The 17,992-nt window shown below is 41.1% G+C and overlaps 1 protein-coding gene across 1 annotated transcript in view; it reads right to left on the bottom strand.

Annotated features, from left to right (window-relative positions):
• Positions 1-251: 251 nt before the first annotated feature.
• ACSM5 (acyl-CoA synthetase medium chain family member 5) overlaps positions 252-17,992 on the bottom strand; it is a 28,482-nt gene continuing 10,741 nt past the window's right edge. The window contains exons 5-14 of the mRNA XM_070460964.1: positions 15,452-15,595; positions 13,823-13,976; positions 11,548-11,627; positions 10,048-10,171; positions 9,105-9,185; positions 8,865-8,966; positions 5,080-5,207; positions 4,895-4,994; positions 2,030-2,149; positions 252-1,618 (exon numbers count right to left, since the gene is read on the bottom strand). Of these exons, the coding sequence (XP_070317065.1) occupies positions 1,502-1,618; positions 2,030-2,149; positions 4,895-4,994; positions 5,080-5,207; positions 8,865-8,966; positions 9,105-9,185; positions 10,048-10,171; positions 11,548-11,627; positions 13,823-13,976; positions 15,452-15,595 (1,150 nt within the window). The 3' untranslated portion in view covers positions 252-1,501. The remainder of the gene's footprint in view (positions 1,619-2,029; positions 2,150-4,894; positions 4,995-5,079; positions 5,208-8,864; positions 8,967-9,104; positions 9,186-10,047; positions 10,172-11,547; positions 11,628-13,822; positions 13,977-15,451; positions 15,596-17,992) is intronic.

Raw genomic sequence — 17,992 nt, 5'->3', positions numbered from 1 at the left:
TAACTGCCAGACCTCTGAATGTAGTTGTACTCACAGATGGGGGCCTAAAAAGCTGATTAAGCTAAAATGAATTTGGGTCCTTAATCCAATATAACTATTGTTCTTATAAGAAGAGATTGGGATATAGACATGCACAAAGAAAGGGCTATGTGAAGACCCTTGAGAAAGTAGCATCTACAAACCAAGGAGAGAGGCCTCAGACTGAAACCAACCCTGCTAACACCTTGATCTGGGATTTACAGGATGAAGAATGGAGGGAATACATCTCTTTTATTAAAACTGCCCAGCTCATGGTACTTTGTTATAAAGTCTGCCCAAGCAGACTAATACAGATAACAACCAGTTGGCTTTGCTTATCCTTGTGTGTCCCCAGTCCAGGACTGAGTAGGCACTCAATAAACATTGACCAATGAGTGAATGAAAGTGCTGAGAATCCAGTAGCAGCTCTAAGGTCAGTTTCCACCTGCTTCTTCTCTGCATGATTGGTTTCAGCTGCTCAGAGCAACCCTTTCCATTTCTGTGCTTCTGAGACATGACTTCAGGTCTCTGTATTTTTCCTGGGTCAGACAACATGCTAGCATTTGGAGCTGATGTGTTTGTATATGGAGGAAGAACAAGATATGAGGCAGAGTGTGATATTCAGTGATCATTTCTCCAAAATAATTTTTTTTTTCATTAAAAGAGTTAAATATACTCACTGAAAAACTTGGAAAATAGAGAAATGTGGGGAAAGGAAAAATCTATCACCCATTATTTTCAATACTCAAGAAAATTGCTATTAACATTCAGTGTATCTCCCTCCGGTCTTTTTTCTTCTGTAGATTTTCCTTTGTCATATAAATAGCTGTGGTTCCCCACTATACATATATTATTTTTATTCAGACAAAATGAATTTAGCCCATTTTCCCCAACACACATGTTTAATGGCCAGCTACAAAACATGTTATTGAGTTAATCTACCACAATTTAATCATTGCCCTATTACTTAGGCATTAATTATTCCCCCCAATTTGTCACTGTTTTAAACAATTCTATAGTAACTATCTCTTGAATATTTTGTTTTGTAGTGATTTCCAAAGATGGAGTTTCTGAACTAAAGAGTATGACTAATTTTTTTGGCCCTGGAGTATGATTACCAAACAGCTTTATCAAAAGGGTCAAGTGGTTATACTGCCCCTGGCAGTAAGATCACAAGTGCCCCCAACACTCTGGTGACCTGTCCTTTGGAGGGCTAGCTAAAAGCTTATTAAGAAGTAAGACCAGTGGGCAGCTACTGAGGATACCTCCAGATAGATGAGGAAGTCAAGCCACTGAACAGTTGCTAGACCGGGCAGTGGCTCTGAATTGATGGTTAATGATGTTCTCTGCTTTCTTCCAGGGTCATCCAGTGATTCTAAAGATGCCCATTTGGAGACTGCAAGCCTTCAATTTCAGTAGGGTTGAAAGGATGATGCTCCAAGTGGGGATTAACCAGTGATCCCACCAGTTCCTCTTAGAAGTTTCAGAGACTTATGGGACCTTTCTGGGGTTGCTTCTCATTTCCCCACTCTTGATTTCTCAATTTACTCCTTTGAATCTTTCCAGAAACCGTCTTTGGAAGTTCTGAAACAAAGGCCATCTAATGACCATAAAAAAAAAAAAAAAAAACAAGAAAACTCTTTACAATTATCATTTCACAGCAAGACTTCTGTCCTGAAAGAATCATTACCCTCTGACATGTCATTGGAAAGCATCCATGATTCCTGGTTTTCCCCAAATTGCAACAATAAAAACAGCTGGCCTGAAATACATGCACTTTCCAAAAGCATTTCAGTACCACCCACTGAATCTTGTTTATGCCAATTCTTAGGGTGGGCACACAGCATGCTCTAAGGAAGGCCCAGTGAAGAAACAGGGAGACATGGATGAAGCAGCAGCTAGAGTTACACAGTCTTCACACTCCTAGTGCCTGGCCCTGAGTAGGAGTTCTAGGAGCACATACCCATTTGATTTCCCAGCTTTTCAAGTCCTAGGACTTCCATATGTTTACCTTCCTGGGGTACTTGTATGGAGCAGTCACCCTTTTCACATGCTCCTGGAGTTCTTGGGTTAGTTTCTCTGGGTCATGCGAGGAATAGGCTGGAGAAAGAACTATAAATGCCTTTACCACCTGTTGAGAAAACCAAAACCAAACAAAGGAAAAAACAAAGAATCAGTCCCCATATAACAACTCTTTTCTCTTTAACCAAGACTTGTGAACAAGTGCTTACATTTACCAGCTCAACATGAAACTTTTACCAGTGTCTTGGACTCGGCCAGCAAATTGGACACCAATTTTTTTCTGTTGTCTGCCTTTTCAGGATCAATCATTGGGAGTAATCATTGGGAATTATGGCTTTTATGGAGTGATTTAGAATCCTATTTACCAAACTCTTCCCCATACATGAAATGACACTGTTAGAAGCCAACATGCTTCTCTTAAGATGCCAATACTTTGGAGAGAGGACATTCACAGCCTCCTTCAGGCTCCTAGTGTGCCTGAGTCTGCTTAGTCACTCAGTTGTGGCTGACTCTTTGTGACTCCATGGACTGTAGTCCACCAGGCTCCTCTGTCCATGGAATTTTCCAGGCAAGGATACTGGAGAGGATAGTCATTCCCTTTTCAAGGAATCTTCCCAACTCAGGGATTGAACCCAGGTCTTTTGCATTGCAGGTAGTTTTTTTTGTTTGTTTGTTTGTTTGTTTTGTTTTACCATCTGAGCCACCAGGGAAATCTTTTAGGGCTCATTACTTACAGGTTTTCCTATCTATGAAGGCAGCTAGGAATAGGCTTGGAGAGGCAGGACTGGGGGGAAATTTATACCATTTTCAAGGGGTGGTGGGTCTTTCTGAGACTGCATGTATGAGTATTTGCAATCAGCAAGCATTTTTCTGCACAGCTGTTTCAAGCATCCTGAAACATCCTGAACATTCTGTACCTAGCTCTCTCTGCCCATATCTTTCTTGCAGGTTGCCTCTTACTAATGACAAGAAACAGTCCAAAACTCAGGCACAATAGAACATGGTTTCTGATGGAAACCATGGAAGAGTTCATGGAAGAGTTCAAAAGGCCAGCATACAACTCTGCCAACAATACCCTAAGCAGTGGTTCATTGTCTTTACATACATTCCAGTGGTGGGCATCTCATACCATTTTAGGTGAAGATAGATCTGGCTTTTAGGAAGGGCCTTCTCTTACTGTTAAAACTATCCAGAATTTATCAAACAGTTTCTATGTGCCAAGTTCTATTCTGAGCACTATACTTGACTTAACTTTGAACACACAGGCATTTGTCACAGCCCCAGTTAATTTGGGGCATTCAGGACTAGACATACATTTCCAGGTACAATTTCTGTACCTCAAAGATGGGACTCTCATCTCCTTCCTGTATATTAGTGGTCTCAAATTTTAGTGGGTATCAGAATCACCTGGCTAGGGGCTTCTGGTCAAAAATGAAGATTCCTTAAGGCTGCAACCCCAATCACTTTGACTCAACAAGTCTCACTTTAAGTCTAGAAATCTGTATTTTAAACAAAACTCCCAGAAGATGCAGCTGTGAGCAGTCCAGGGTCCAGGCTTTGCAAATCACTCCTCTCTCCTGAGGCTTCTGAGGATGCAGCTTGATCTTGTACTAACTTTCATAAAGTAACTACATTATACATCAGGATTATGTTGGATTTACAGCCACTGAAAAGTTCATATTTCTGCCTATGAGTTTATTTCTCTCATACTGTCCCTTCTTCTGGGACCCACTGGAAGGTATTTGCATATTTCCTGAGAAAGGCCAGCTTATTAAAATTGGCTACTTCGCTCTGTATAATGGGCTCCAGTTTCATCCATCTCATTAGAACTGATTCAAATGAATTCTTTTTAATGGCTGAAGGACTCTGGGAGAAGGAGAGGGTGGGATGTTTCAGGAGAACAGCATTGAAACATGTATATTATCTAGGGTGAAACGGATAACCAGCTCAGGTTGGGTACATGAGACAAGTGCTCGGGCCTGGTGCACTGGGAAGACCCAGAGGGATCGGGTGGAGAGGGAGGTGGGAGGGGGGACTGGGATGGGGAATACATGTAAATCCAGGGCTAATTCATATCAATGTATAACAAAAACTACTGTAATGATGTAAAGTAATTAGCCTCCAACTAATAAAAATTTAAAAAAAAAAAAAATAAAATTGGCTCATCTTTCTGATATATCATGGACTTCCCAGATGGTACTAGTGGTAAAGAATCTGCTTGCCAATGCAGGAGACACAAGAGATGCAGGTTTGGTCCCTGGGTTGGGAAGATCTCTTGAAGTAGGAAAGGCTGCCCCACTCCAGTATTCTTGCCTGGAAGATTCCATGGGCAGAGGAATCTGACAGGCTACAGTCTATGGGGCTGCAAAGAGTCAGACATGAATGAGTGGCTGAGCACATCTGACATATCAAGCTCACGTGGGATATTTATTGTGTCATCCCTCAAGTTGGCTATCCCTACCAGGTCACGGCCAACAGTGACCATGTTTGGCATGCTCACTATACTCTCATCTGCAAATGGAAAAGGACCTTTTATTGGACAGGATGAATGACAAAGTCTGCACCTGCCACCAACATCTCCATCTAATAGCCCCTTTTGGATCCAGTTCCATGTCCAGTTGACACCAAAATGTTTATATCTTCCCATGGTGTCCCTCTGGAGAGTATTTGTATCCTTAAAGACATGAAGGCAATGCTTAACCAAAAGACATGTGTATTTGCCTGATGGTGGCATTTCAGGCTTTGCGGTACCTGGATGGAGTGAGATATGGGAGAACCTGCGCCTTCCAGGTTACTCCGCTGGGTGCTGGTGAGTACAGAACCAGGAGATAATGCTCTTGGTTGGACTAGTTACCTCCCCTCTGATGGGGTCTGGGCTGCTGACCACAGCAGACTCCAGGACAGCTGGGTGCTCAGCAAGTGCACTCTCCACCTCAACAGGCCCGATTCGGTAGCTGGAAGAGAAAAACAAACTCTTTCAAGGGTCCTCCTCTCTCCTGCGAAACTTCAAAGGAAGAAGGAAAGTGTAGACAACTTGACCTTGAGGAATTGATCACATCATCATCTCTTCCCATGAACCAAAAGTAGCCATCCTTGTCCATGTGGGCTCGGTCCCCGGTGATGTAAAAGTCCCCTCGTTCTGATGCTGCTGTCTTCTCAGGGTTGTCCTGAAAGACACAGTGAGCCCATTAAGGGCCATCTGAACACAGTCACTCATTACTTATGGCCTGAGCAGTCCCTTGCAGATGTCTGAGGACCCCTCAACAGGAAATCCAGTGGCCAGAAGTCCCCACTGGACAGGGAGCTGTGAATCTGTGGGTTTTCCCTTTTTTAACTGAAAGGAAGCTGCCAGAAAATGATTAAGGACAGACACACATTACCATCCTTAGAAGTGTCTAGGCAGCATACTTGTGGGCAGGGGGATGGGCACAGGGCTGTTAGCTCTGTCTTTTTTTTTTAATTAATTTATTTTTTAATTGAAGGATAACTGCTTTACAGAATTGTGTTGGTTTCTGTCAAACATCGACATGAATCAGCCATAGGTATACATGTGTCCCCTCCCTCTTGAGTTTCCCTCCCACCTCCCTCCCCATCCCACTCCTCTAGGTTGTTTCAAAGCCCCGGTTTGAGCTGGTTTTTCAGGATAAAAGAGCACACTGATACTCTTTGTGCTCAGCAATCGCTGAAAATAGAAAGGGGATGGTTGGCAGAAGCAAGGGTAGAGGAAAGAAATAAAACATCAAATTCTGATTCTCAAAGCTTTAAAGTAAAAGCTACTGCTCAGCAGGAAAAAGGAACAAGTTATCGGCACATGCAGATGAATCTCAAAAATGTGTGCTGAAAAAAAGAAAGCACACACACACAAATTAATACTTTGATTCTATTTACATAAAGTTCTTTTTTTTAATAAAGGGGAAAGTTATTCTTCAATGGTGACAAGCAATTTAGCAATTGCCTGGAGTCTAGGTGTTGACTGCAAAAGGGCACAACAGAACTTCTGGGGGAAATAAAAAATGCTATATCTTAACTGCCATGGTGGTTACACAGGTGAATACACATGTCAAAAGTCATTGATCTGTACATGTAACACAGGGGCATTTCATTGTATGTAAATTATACCTTAATTTTAAAAATGCATTCTGAAAAATAAAGAAAAGGCTAAGCTATCAATACCTAAAAATAAATCTAACACAAAATCTGTAAGAAACATATACAGAAAATATAAAACTCTATAGAACATCAAAGAAGATATGCATAACTGGAAAGATACACTTAATATCATAAATATGTTAATTATCCACACATTGATCTATGAACAATGCAACTTCAACTAAAATGCTAACAGTTTCCAGGGAGCCTGACAAGTTGATTCTAAACTGACTATGAAAGAAAAGAGAAATAAGAGTAAGTAGGTAAAACATTTCTAAAGAAGTTAAGTAAGAAGGAGAAACTTGTTCTATTAGATACTGAGACTTATGGTAATGTTTTTGTGAATGCATCTCTAACTTTCTCAGGGTAATGATGCTTGTTGTCAGGCTGGGCACAGGAATGTACTCAATGTGCTGCCATCAGACCAAGGCCCTCAGGAGGGAATGTTCTACACAAAGCATAATAATCATATTACTCCCAAAGTGGGGGACCTCTAAGTAGTCATAAAAAATGAATTTTTCCCAAAATACTGAGTGCCACAAAAAAGACTCATGACATAATGTTAAAAAGTACATAGTACAAAGCTGTGGTATGGTATGGTGCCAATTATATGTGAAACTATACTTGAGGACCCTTTCATTGTAAAAAATTTATCATTTCTGTATCATATAATCATATATTTCTTATAGAATAAATACAAAATAAAGATGAAGGATGACCAAAGATCAGTCTCACTATTCGGATAACTAAGGCTAAAAATTTGATCTTGTATATGGGAACTTTTCATGGCTTATCTGTGATTCTAGGCATACACACATTTGTGTGAATGCAAAATATTCTGTTCTATGTGTTTCTAAAATCCAATTTTACTTTAGTTAACAATATATCATGAACATCTCCTCAGAATAATAAAAAGTCTAATGAAATATAAGATAGTTGCATAATATTCCCCTGTGTGACTGCAATATTATTTATTTAAACAATTTCATGCTGTTAGAAATTGGATTAATTTTCTTTTTAGTTCTTTCCCTTTCCTTTTTCTCCTTTTTCTGTCTTTCTCTCTCTTCTTCTTCTTTTTTTTAATATGCAGTGCTATAATATCCTTTATGTAACTAATTTCCCACTGTTAGAAATTCAGATAGTACGTCCACAATTTTTTGTCTGTTATAAACAACATTCTAATGAACACCTGGCATTTGACAGTTTGTTTCCATAGGAAGATAAGTAAATTCCTTACACTGGGCATAAAATTGATGTAGGCACATGAGTTTAATTGACAAGGACAATCTCAGCTATTTGGAATGTACACACTAATGAAGGGGGATGAGCTTACCTGGTCAGTCCTACTGACAACTCAGCATTCACAGAGCAACTCTGGCTTGACAACGTCTATTAATTTTCAATGTTCCATGACTCTCATGAAGAGATTAAATGCTTTAAGAATTTTCTTTGCTAAAAATCACCCAGAAACAAAACTAACAGCTAGTGCTAGGATGAAATGAAAAAGTTGAAGAAAGGAAATGTTCTCGTTAGGAGGAAATATTCTCGTTAGGAAAAAATGTTACATTGACTCTCAATGGCATGATCACAGACTCACAAAGGTCCTGTATGGAAGCCCTATGAGGACGAGGGTCTTATCTTTCCTGTCCAGTGCTGTATACTTAGTGGCATGAAGTAGGTACTCAGTGAACACAGGAATAAATTCTTCAGGAAAGTCAAGGATTTACTTTTGTTTACAAAAGTGATTAGAAGGAAATGCATTTAAATTTTCACATCACCTCTGCTTGATGGAATTACTGTCTTGTTATTGTTGTTATTTTGTAGGTAGCTTTCTATGACTTTAAATGGAATGTCATGAAAGATTTTCCGCTTGTAATCACAGAAAAGTCACAAAATACATGTGCAGCATTTCAAAATCAGATGAACTGCTTCTTCCAATATTGCTGCTGACTGATGGCTTAGTATACACAGCAGATGGAGTTCCTATAAAGTTGGGCCACACATATGGATCACCTGGGGAATTGATGCCCATTCTCAGAAAGTTGCCTCTCACTGACTTGAAACTTGAGTATCAGTCATGTGTGAAGCTTCCAAGCTGCTACTAATGAGCATCCAGTATTGAGAACCAGGTCAGCAGAGTTTTGTAGAGAAGAGTTTGGAGAAAACAGAATCTGTCATAAACACCACCTAAGGTGGGTATAAGGGAGAATTAATTACTGGATTATCACAGAAACTTGGACTGGAAACCCAGGACACAAGCCCTGACAGCAAACCCTTATCCACACAAGATTCAGGGCAAAGAGCCCTGAAAACTTGGCTCTTCTAAGAAATTTTAATTTGACCTTTGATAAGTCCCTTCCCTTCTCTGAACCTTGATTTTATCATCGGTAAAATGATTGAGTTGCCTTTATCTCATCATTAAATGATGGAATGTGTCCTTAGACACACCACATTTAAATCCCATGTCCTGAACATATTAATACTAAGTTATCAATATTGGATAAGTCACTTCATCTTTCTATAGCAGCCTCCTTATTGATGATAACATCTTATCAATATTAGTGCCAACTCATGCAGTTATTGCAAAAGTTAAACAAGTAAATATTTATAAAGCATAGAGCACCATGCTTGGCACAGTGCAATTGCTGTGAAAATGGCCATTCCCTGTTACTTACCAAATAGCACGTGAAGAAACAGAAGGGCCTGGTGGGTCTGACACGGATAGCAACATTCCCTTCTTCTCCAGGAGGTAAGATGTTGCCCTCCTCATCTACAACCTGGCAGAGAGATCACAGGATGGTGTCTTGAGGTCTGCACAGCCAGGCCAGCCTGCCGGCTGTCTGCTATCGCTAATCCAGATATGTGTGTTTGCTCTCTTCTTCAAGCCTTATTGACAGTTGGGAGAGGCTGCCTACCTGCACATCATATGGTGGGGACGCTTTCCCCATGGATCCTGACTTGATTTTCATCCCTTTTGGATTGGCACAGATTAGAACCTGAAGAGAAACCAGAACCAATAAGGAGGCGGCTTATCTCCTTAGTCTCCTTCCTGGCCCATGCATTTCCTTGCACTCTGCCTTCAAACTCTGTCTCCTTCTTTCTTGTTCTTCCTCTCCCCTTCCTTTCATCTTTCCTTTCTTCCTTCCCTCCCTTTCCTTCCTTTCTTCCTTCAGTTCTTTCCACAGAGAACAAACACTTATGAAACACTCAATCGGACACTCACACATAAAGAACTTAAGCTGTCACGAAGCTAAAAGACTCAATTAATCACCACGTCTGTGCCCAAGTGGCTGTAGAAAATGCTGTTAAGATTGGGCTCTGACCAGGGACAGACATGGAACGTCCTGGTGGAGACAAACACCTCAGCCACAAGCGTTGGTTTGCTGGCTATGGTGTCATTGTGAAATTAAATTACCTTTAAAACAAAGGAGAAGAAAGGCCAATTGTGTTTCTAGCAGAAGCTAGTGTTTTGTCACTAGCTTCTCCTCCTTGTGAATGGGGAATGGATTTCCCTGGTGGTTCAGATGGTAAAGCATCTGCCTGCAATGCAGGAGACCTGGGTTCGATCCCTGGGTGGGGAAGATCCCCTGGAGCAGGAAATGGCAACCCACTCCAGTACTCTTGCCTGGAAAATGCCATGGACGGAGGAGCCTGGTGGGCTACAGTCCATGGGGTTGCAAAGAGTCGGACACGACTAAGCGACTTCACTTCTCCTCCTTGTGGGCAGGGCAGTCCCTGAAGGAGTCACAGAGACGACAGCCAGAAACGCAGGAGGCTTTGCAGACCAGCTCTCCCTACAGACTGGCTGAGGGCTCAGATGGAGGTGACCAGGGCAGGGACTGGCCTGGCAGTACTCACGGTTTCAGACTGGCCATAGCCTTCGTGCAGCTCCAGGCCCGTCTGGTTCTTCCACTTTTCCCTCACATCAGGAGTCAGAGCCTCCCCTCCGGTCACACAGTGTCTCAAGCTCTGAAACTGGTACCTTTCTCAGCCAAAAAAACAAGGCCACATATGTCAGAATCCCCATGCCCAACCCCATACTCTAGCACTTCTGACAGATACCTCGAGGCGCTAAAGCATAGGCTCCCATACTTATAAAGATTATAAATCTGCCCCAAGTGCCCTGACCTTGCAGGCATGGACAGAGAATTTTTTAAAAAATCTTATCTGAGTTTGAAATAAAATCAGAACCTCATACAGTAGGCTTTGGCATAACACTGGTGAATTCCACATGAATTGGTCAAAATGATTAAGTTGCAAACAAACTGATTGATAATAAGTTGGTTAGGACAACCACCTGTGAAAAAGAGAAATCAATTAACAACTAAGAAAAGTAGCCCTTTAGAAACCCCAAAATTCTGACAGATATTAAATATGTTGCAAAACTATTCAACAAATTATTCAAAATGTGAAAGATAAGAGACTGTAAATAAATTTGTGATCATTTTCTCCTTTGGATTAAATTGGTTTGGCTATTACCTAATATTACCAAGTATCTTTCAATCACTTTCTGCTTGAACAAATCATTCTAAGTCTGCTTTTGATCAAATCATGCTGTGTAAATATTCACAATAGATCAATGGATATGAAGAATTCTTACATCATAGAGAATTAACCTTGAGAATCATGGAAGAACTCACTCTCTTAGGCACTTTATGACCAGATATATGAGATTAGGGAAGATAAGGGTGGTTGGGACATCTCCCATTATTTGGGAGAGAATAGAAGGAGGGAGGCAGAGATGAGGGTCACTAGGTTACCAGTGGGCATGGACCTCTCTCTACCCACCCCAGCAGTGAAACTCGCCTTACCAGAAGATGTTGCTTTGGATTCACCCAAGATGGGAGCCATCTGCAATATCTTGTCACCTTCAGTTGGGTGTCCAGTGGCATTCACTTGAGAATGGCTGGCTGGTGTTAGTATGGGACTAGGGATGGAGCTTTCATTGTGGTGGATTTGTTAGTCTCAGCAGACCTAAGGCTCTGGCCACAAACCTATTCCACAAGTGATTAACAATTATCCATCAATTTTTCTAATCTCATTGCTGAGGGAATGGCCTATAGGTATATGGGTGTAAACACCGAAATTTCAGACTGTTAAGTTCTACTCAGTTCAGTTCCATTTGGTTGCAAATTCCTGGGGGCCAGAAGCTCATTCCTAAGAGGTGTCTACAAAGGATATGGGTATATATGCTTGTGAGTATGTGTATACATGTGTGTGTGAGAGAGAGAAAGAGAGAGACACTGAGAGAAAGAAAATTGGAATAAGAGGGGACACGTGTTATAAGGGGTTCCTGTGCTATATATTTAGATACTTGGGTATCTAAAAGCACCAAAGCACCAAAACAATGAGCCATACCTGCTTAGATCCTCCTGCACAAGTAGACGGAAGATGGTGGGGACACAACAGAGGGTGGTGATCGGGAACCTGGACAGAGTCTAAACAAAAACAAAGTGTGGAGACCTTCTTAGAGTTATGAGGGTGGGATTTCACGGAGGGGGAGTGGGTGAATCAGGTCTTTTTATATTCCCATTATCAGAGGAGAAGAGTTGAAAACGCCATGTGGTTCCCAGCCTCCAAGATGGCCTGGAATGATTTCTACCTACCAGTATTCAAACTCGATCCCCTCCCACAATGTACCAAATTTGGTCTATGTGACGAATAGCATAACACAGACGTGGCATTTGGACTACAGCTTCCCCTTGGGCACTGTCACTGGCTCTCTGTCTCTTGGCTCACTCACTCTGGGAAAAACAAGCTGCTGTGTTGTGAGTACACTCCAGTCGTCCAATGGACAAGTTCACATAGTGAGCAACTGAAGCTTCTGTCTGTCTAAGAACCGATGAGGAATTGAAATTTTCTAAAACCTACATAAGTGCAGTTTAAAACATAATCTTCAATCCCAGTCAAATCTCAAGATAGCTGCAGCTCTGGCTGACATCTTTTTTCTTATTATTGTGATAAACATAACAGAAAAGTTCCCATTTTAACTACTTTTAAGTACAGTCCAGCGGTATTAAGTAAATTCATGCTCTTTTGCAATCATCACCACCATTCACCTCTAGAACTTTTTGTAATCTTCCCAAACTAAAACTCTCTATCTCTTACATGATAACTCCTTATTTCCCCTCCCCCATCCTCTGACCATCTACTTTGTTTCCATGAATTTGATTACCCTAGGTATTTATATATTATCTGTCCTTCTGTCCTATATATTATTTCACTTAACATAATGTTTTCAAGATGATGTAGTATGTAGCAGAATTTCCTTCTTTTTAAAGGCAGAATAATAATCCATTGCAAGTATGGGTCACATTTTATCTGGGTTGATAGAACTTGGATTGCTTCCACCTTTTGACAATTATGAATAATGCCACTATCGACATGAGTATAGCTTTCTGACATCTTGACTGCAACCCTTTGAGAAATCCAGATCCAGATCCACCTGGAAGCTGATTCCAGATTCCTGATCATCAGAAACTGTGAGATAATAAATAATTATGCTTTAAATTTCTATGTTGTTTTAGTTACTAAGTCATGTCTGACTCTTTTGAGGCAAGAATACTGGAGTGGGTTACCATTTCCTTCTCCAGGTGATCTTCCCAACTCAGGGATTGAACCTGTGTCTCCTGCATTGGAAGGTGGATTCTTTACCTCTGAGACACCAGGAAAACCCCTTTTTAATTAATGTATTTTGGAGTGGTTTACTACATAGCAATAGATGACTAACACACTACTTCAGAGTTGGGGGAAGTGGAGGGAGAAGGCACACATTGGTCTATCAAGCCCTGGATGAGTAATAATGATGGTGAGTTTGATAATGATGATAAAATAATTAATATGTGTTAAGAACCTACTACGTGCCAGGCCATATGCCTAATATTATTTAATTCTCATAACAGCTCTCTAGAACCTTATTATCCCTTTCTTCACTGCCAGTGAGAAACATGAGGTTCAAGGAGATTACATGACTTTCCCAAGAAAACACAGTGAGCAAATGGAAGATGTAGGATCAAAGGCCAGGTTTGACTAATGGCCCAGCCTGTTCTATTAGCCACCATGTTATACAGCTTGCCTCAATGCAAAGAACATGGGCAGATGGTTCCTCTGATATTTTAAAAAATTGTGGTTAGGATGTGGAGGGCAGAAGAAAGATGCCCTATATCGTCACTGGGGACATGGATTATGAGAAAATCCTGGAAGGATGGGCTGGAGAGTCTAGGGTTGGGTGAACTCTCTATGCTATGCACCATGGACAGCAGCACACAATGTTGAGGAGGAGGTTATAATTTTCCCCCAAGGTGTTGAGAAATAACTCTGGTTTTGACACGAGCACGAGGAAGAAAGTAGTACCAGAAAAGGCACCCCACAAAAAAACAAATAGAACATGCAAAGGTTTGGAGATATTAAGTGGTCTTACGTCTAGGAATATAGCTAGAGGATGGGCAATGATTCAAGACAACCAGGAGGGCATGAACCAGATTATGGAAGGTCCTGGGAGATTTTTGTGTTAATATCAACATCAAAGAAACTTTATAGTCACTGATTCATGCTTTTTATCCTGCAAACTCAAAACCTATACCCCACTCATCTAATTTATACCCAACACAGAAGAGGTGTTTTTGTCTCTTACATTTAGGATAAATTTGGCATCAACCCGGGGCAACTCGTGCACAAAAATGCAAGATCCATTAGGCCAGGCAGAGAAGAGAGTCCAGGCTGCCTTCACCCAGGCAGTGTCGGTTGTGTTCCAGAAGATGTCTGATTTGGTCAAGGCCACCCACCTCCTGCCAGAAATGGGAGAAAATCAGAACCCTCAGCAATGTTTCTACCTTTAAAAAGAGTTACATCAGTCTGTTCTCCTCTTTGGAGCCTTACTCACTCACTTACACTTGTCATATATGTATAAGAACCATAGAGCCAAACTGCCTCCAAAGCATTTATTGAGCATCTTCTATATTCTTATCTCCTAGGCCAGAATCAAAAAGACAAATTTCCTGCTTCCAAAGACTTCAAAGTCTAGAGTGATACTTAAGGGAACAAGTAATCTCAGTGTAATATGGAAGGGCACTTTATTTATTCAGTCAATATTTATTCAGTATTTATCTTGCCCTGACCATTAGGGATAGAGAAATGAATGATTAGTCTTGCTTGGAGGGGCTTATAGTTTAGTAAGTATAAGCATAAACTTGGCATCATCCTTGAGGTTTGTCTCTCACCTCTCATCAAATCTTATTAGGTCTGCATTCAAAATACTTTCAGGATCACACTTCCTCTCACTCCTTTCGCTGCTATTCCCCCAGGCAAGCCTTTACCTTCGCCTCTCAATGCACTGGCCTCTTAAGTGGCCCTCTGCTTCACCTTTGCCCCCTACAGTTTATTCTTAACCCAATATTCTGAGTTATCCTTTAAAAAAAAGCAAATCATATCTGGTCACTCCTCTGCTAAGAATACTCCAGTGTTCCTCAAAAAATTACATAGGATCACCATGTTATCCAGCAATTCTACTTCTGATTATACATCCAGAAGAATTGAACAGATATTTGTCCACCCATATTCACAGTAGCACTATTGACAACAGGTAAAAGGTGGGAGCAGTCCAAGTGTCCATCAGTGGATAAGCAATGAATAAGCAATATTAGTATAGATACAATGGAACATTATTCAGTTCAAAGAATAAGAAGGAGATTTCTTTCAAAAAAGAGGAGGAGATTCTTACATAGGCTACAACATGAATGAACCTTGAAGGCATTATGCTTAGTAAAATACATAAGACACATAAGGAAAAATATTGTATTTTTCTACTTTTATGAGGTTCCCAGAGTAGTCAAATTCATTAAGACAGAAGGTAGAACGGTTGTTTCAGAGCTGGGGGTAGGAGGCATTAGGGAGATTTTGTACAATGAGCACAGGGTTTCAGATTTGCAAGATGAAAAAGTTTTGCAGTTGAATGGTGGGGATGATTGCACAAAAATGTGAATTTATTTAATGACACTGAACTATACACTTAAAATGTTTAAAATGGTAAATTTAATGGCACATGTAGTTACCAAACTTAAAAAAAAACCCAAAAAACAGAAACACCTCCAGTCGCTTCTCACCTCACTCAAAGTAAAGACTAAAGCCTTCTGATTTTACCTGATTTGCCCCCTTGTTAGCTCCTAACTTCGACTCCTGCCACTTTCCCCCTCACCCACACTCCTCCAGCTCACCTACCTACTTTTCTCTTCTTGGACCCACCAGACAAGCTAACCCCTGGTACCTCCCACTCGCCACAAAACCCAGTCCGTAGCTGGCCTGGGTGTGCTCAACCATCTTGGGGGCCCCAGTCGTGCCGCTTGTGAAGTAGACAGCCACTGGGTCTTGACTCCTGGTCCTTGCACAGTTGTGTTCGGTGGATGCCTCCCTGTAAAATAAAAAAATATTATAGGGGTACTGTTAGGAGTGCCAACAGTCACAGTAATATCTATAACAACAAGACAGGCTACATTTGATAAATAGCATGTGTAAGGTACCTGCTGGAAGTGCCAGCTTAAGTTATCTCTGACCCCTACAATCACCTCGTGGAGTTATAACCATTTGCACATAAGGAAACTGAGGCTCAGAATAATTTAATGACTCACTCAAAAAAAACCTGTGCTTTTATCAAGGCATGAGACCTTCTGGTGGAACCAGCATTTATGGGTTCTACCTCAGTTCCTGGTAATTCAGAGTTGTTTTCTTAAGTGTTCCCTAAATTTGGATTTTTGAGATGTGGGTAATTCCTAAAATTTTATGATCTGGAGAATGTTCTAACTCACTATTTCTCAATCCTGGCTGCATCTTAGGATCACCTGATAGGTTTTTTGAAATAAATACTATTCTGCGGGCTCCAAGCTGAAGAAAATAGAATCAGAATCTTTGTTAGTGGGGCTGGGCACCATTTTTTTTTTTTTCTAAGTTCCTTATGTAATTCTAATGACAGCCAAAATTGAGAGCCTGCTGATTCAGACCAGCCTGACGCTCATCAAAATCACGTGGGCAGATCACTGAATATAAGGATTTGGGCCCTTGTTCATATATGTCTGGTTAAGTAGGTCAGCAGAGAAGGCAATGGCACCCCACTCCAGTACTTGCCTGGAAAGTCCCATGGAAGGAGAAGCCTTGTAGGCTGCAGTCCGTGGGGTCGCTAAGAGTCAGACACAACTGAGTGACTTCACTTTCACTTTTCACTTTCATGCATTGGAGAAGGAAATGGCAACCCACTCCAGTGTTCTTGCCTGGAGAATCCCAGGATGGGGGAGCCTGGTGGGCTGCCGTCTATGGTGTCGCACAAAGTCAGATACGACTGAGGCGACTTAGCAGCAGCAGCAAGTAGGTCAGATGTGGGACCTTAAAATCTGTATTTCAAACCTCACCCCAAAATAAATAAATAAAATGGGGCTTCCCAGGTGGTGCTAGTGGTAAAGAACCTGCCTGCCAATGCAGGAGACTTGAGAGATGAGAGTTCGATTCCTGGGTCAGGAAGATCCCCCGGAAGAGGGCATGGCAACCCACTCCAGTATTCTTGCCTGGAGAATCCCATGGACAGAGGAGCCTGGTGGGCTACATTCCATAGGGTCACAAAGAGTCAGACACAATGGAAGTGACTAAGCACACACTCAAATAAATAAATAAATAATTTCCCATAATTTTATGGTAGAGAGTTTATATTCTATTGTAGGAAAGGACATTCAAAAAAGCATTTACCATGTCCTCAAACTTTTAAATATATCTTTGTATTTAACTGTATTTCTTATATATATTGATTATTTTCTGTTCAAGTTTCAGCTGCTTATAATTATACTGGGATATAAGGAAAGTACAGACAAGGCCATATGTTGGAAATATAATATTTTGTAAAATACGGGACACATTATTTATAACTTGTGCTTGTGAGTCTTATAGTCCTAAAAATTATAATATAATTAAATGCAAGTGACACAAAGTTTTCTTTTAAGCTACGGACAAGAGACAAAGGCTGAGATCAGTCAAAAAAAAGAAAGTAAAATAGCAGGTGAATCTGATGCCCCTGATCTATGAAGACAAGCATTTGTGACTTAATAGTGCAGGCCCATGTGAGGGACCCATTTTAGTTCTGGCCTCCAGTCAAGACAAAATCTCAAATGCCCAGTTTGATTTCCACGAGTCCTTAATGAAAGGCAAATGGCTTTGGTTCGGTCCCAACCTTGACGTCATTACTTAGCATCATCTCAAACACGTCACATTATCTTTCCAGGTCTCAGTTTCATCATCTGGAAAATTAGGGTAAAGTGTACTTTATAGGGTTTTTCAAGGATTAAATAAGACAATGCTGATTCATTATTGTCTGAGTATCAAACACCATGCTTGTCATAAAACAGATGTTAGCTAAATTTTTGTTGTAAGATTGAATGCAGGTGAAAGCTTGCGGGGCGCGGCTTGAAAGAGCTGACTCTGGGAGCTGCCTTGATTGATTCTCAAGGGTCTGTTCTCGGACATAGCTCTCTGTCCCGCCACCTCTCTGGAATTTATCATCCAAGTTAAATCTTAACAGAACATTGGTAAGCCTTGAATGCACACACGGAGCAGATAGATAGCCTTGCACGACTGCCCTTAAGATAAGTAGGATGCCTTTCTTATCCCTTGGCGCCATGAGAGAGCTCTGGTGATTGTTATCTTGAAGATGATGCACATGGGGAAGAATTTTCTTTGGGATGCCTCCTTCTTGGTTTAGTATCAATGAAGCTTAGGAAAATAAAGAATCATCGCTGACTGCAGCGATCCTCTCGACCCCATCTGTTCT

Source organism: Odocoileus virginianus, chromosome 33, assembly GCF_023699985.2.
Source record: "Odocoileus virginianus isolate 20LAN1187 ecotype Illinois chromosome 33, Ovbor_1.2, whole genome shotgun sequence".
Classification (NCBI taxonomy): domain Eukaryota; kingdom Metazoa; phylum Chordata; class Mammalia; order Artiodactyla; family Cervidae; genus Odocoileus; species Odocoileus virginianus.
This window is presented reverse-complemented; position numbering and strand designations above follow the sequence as displayed.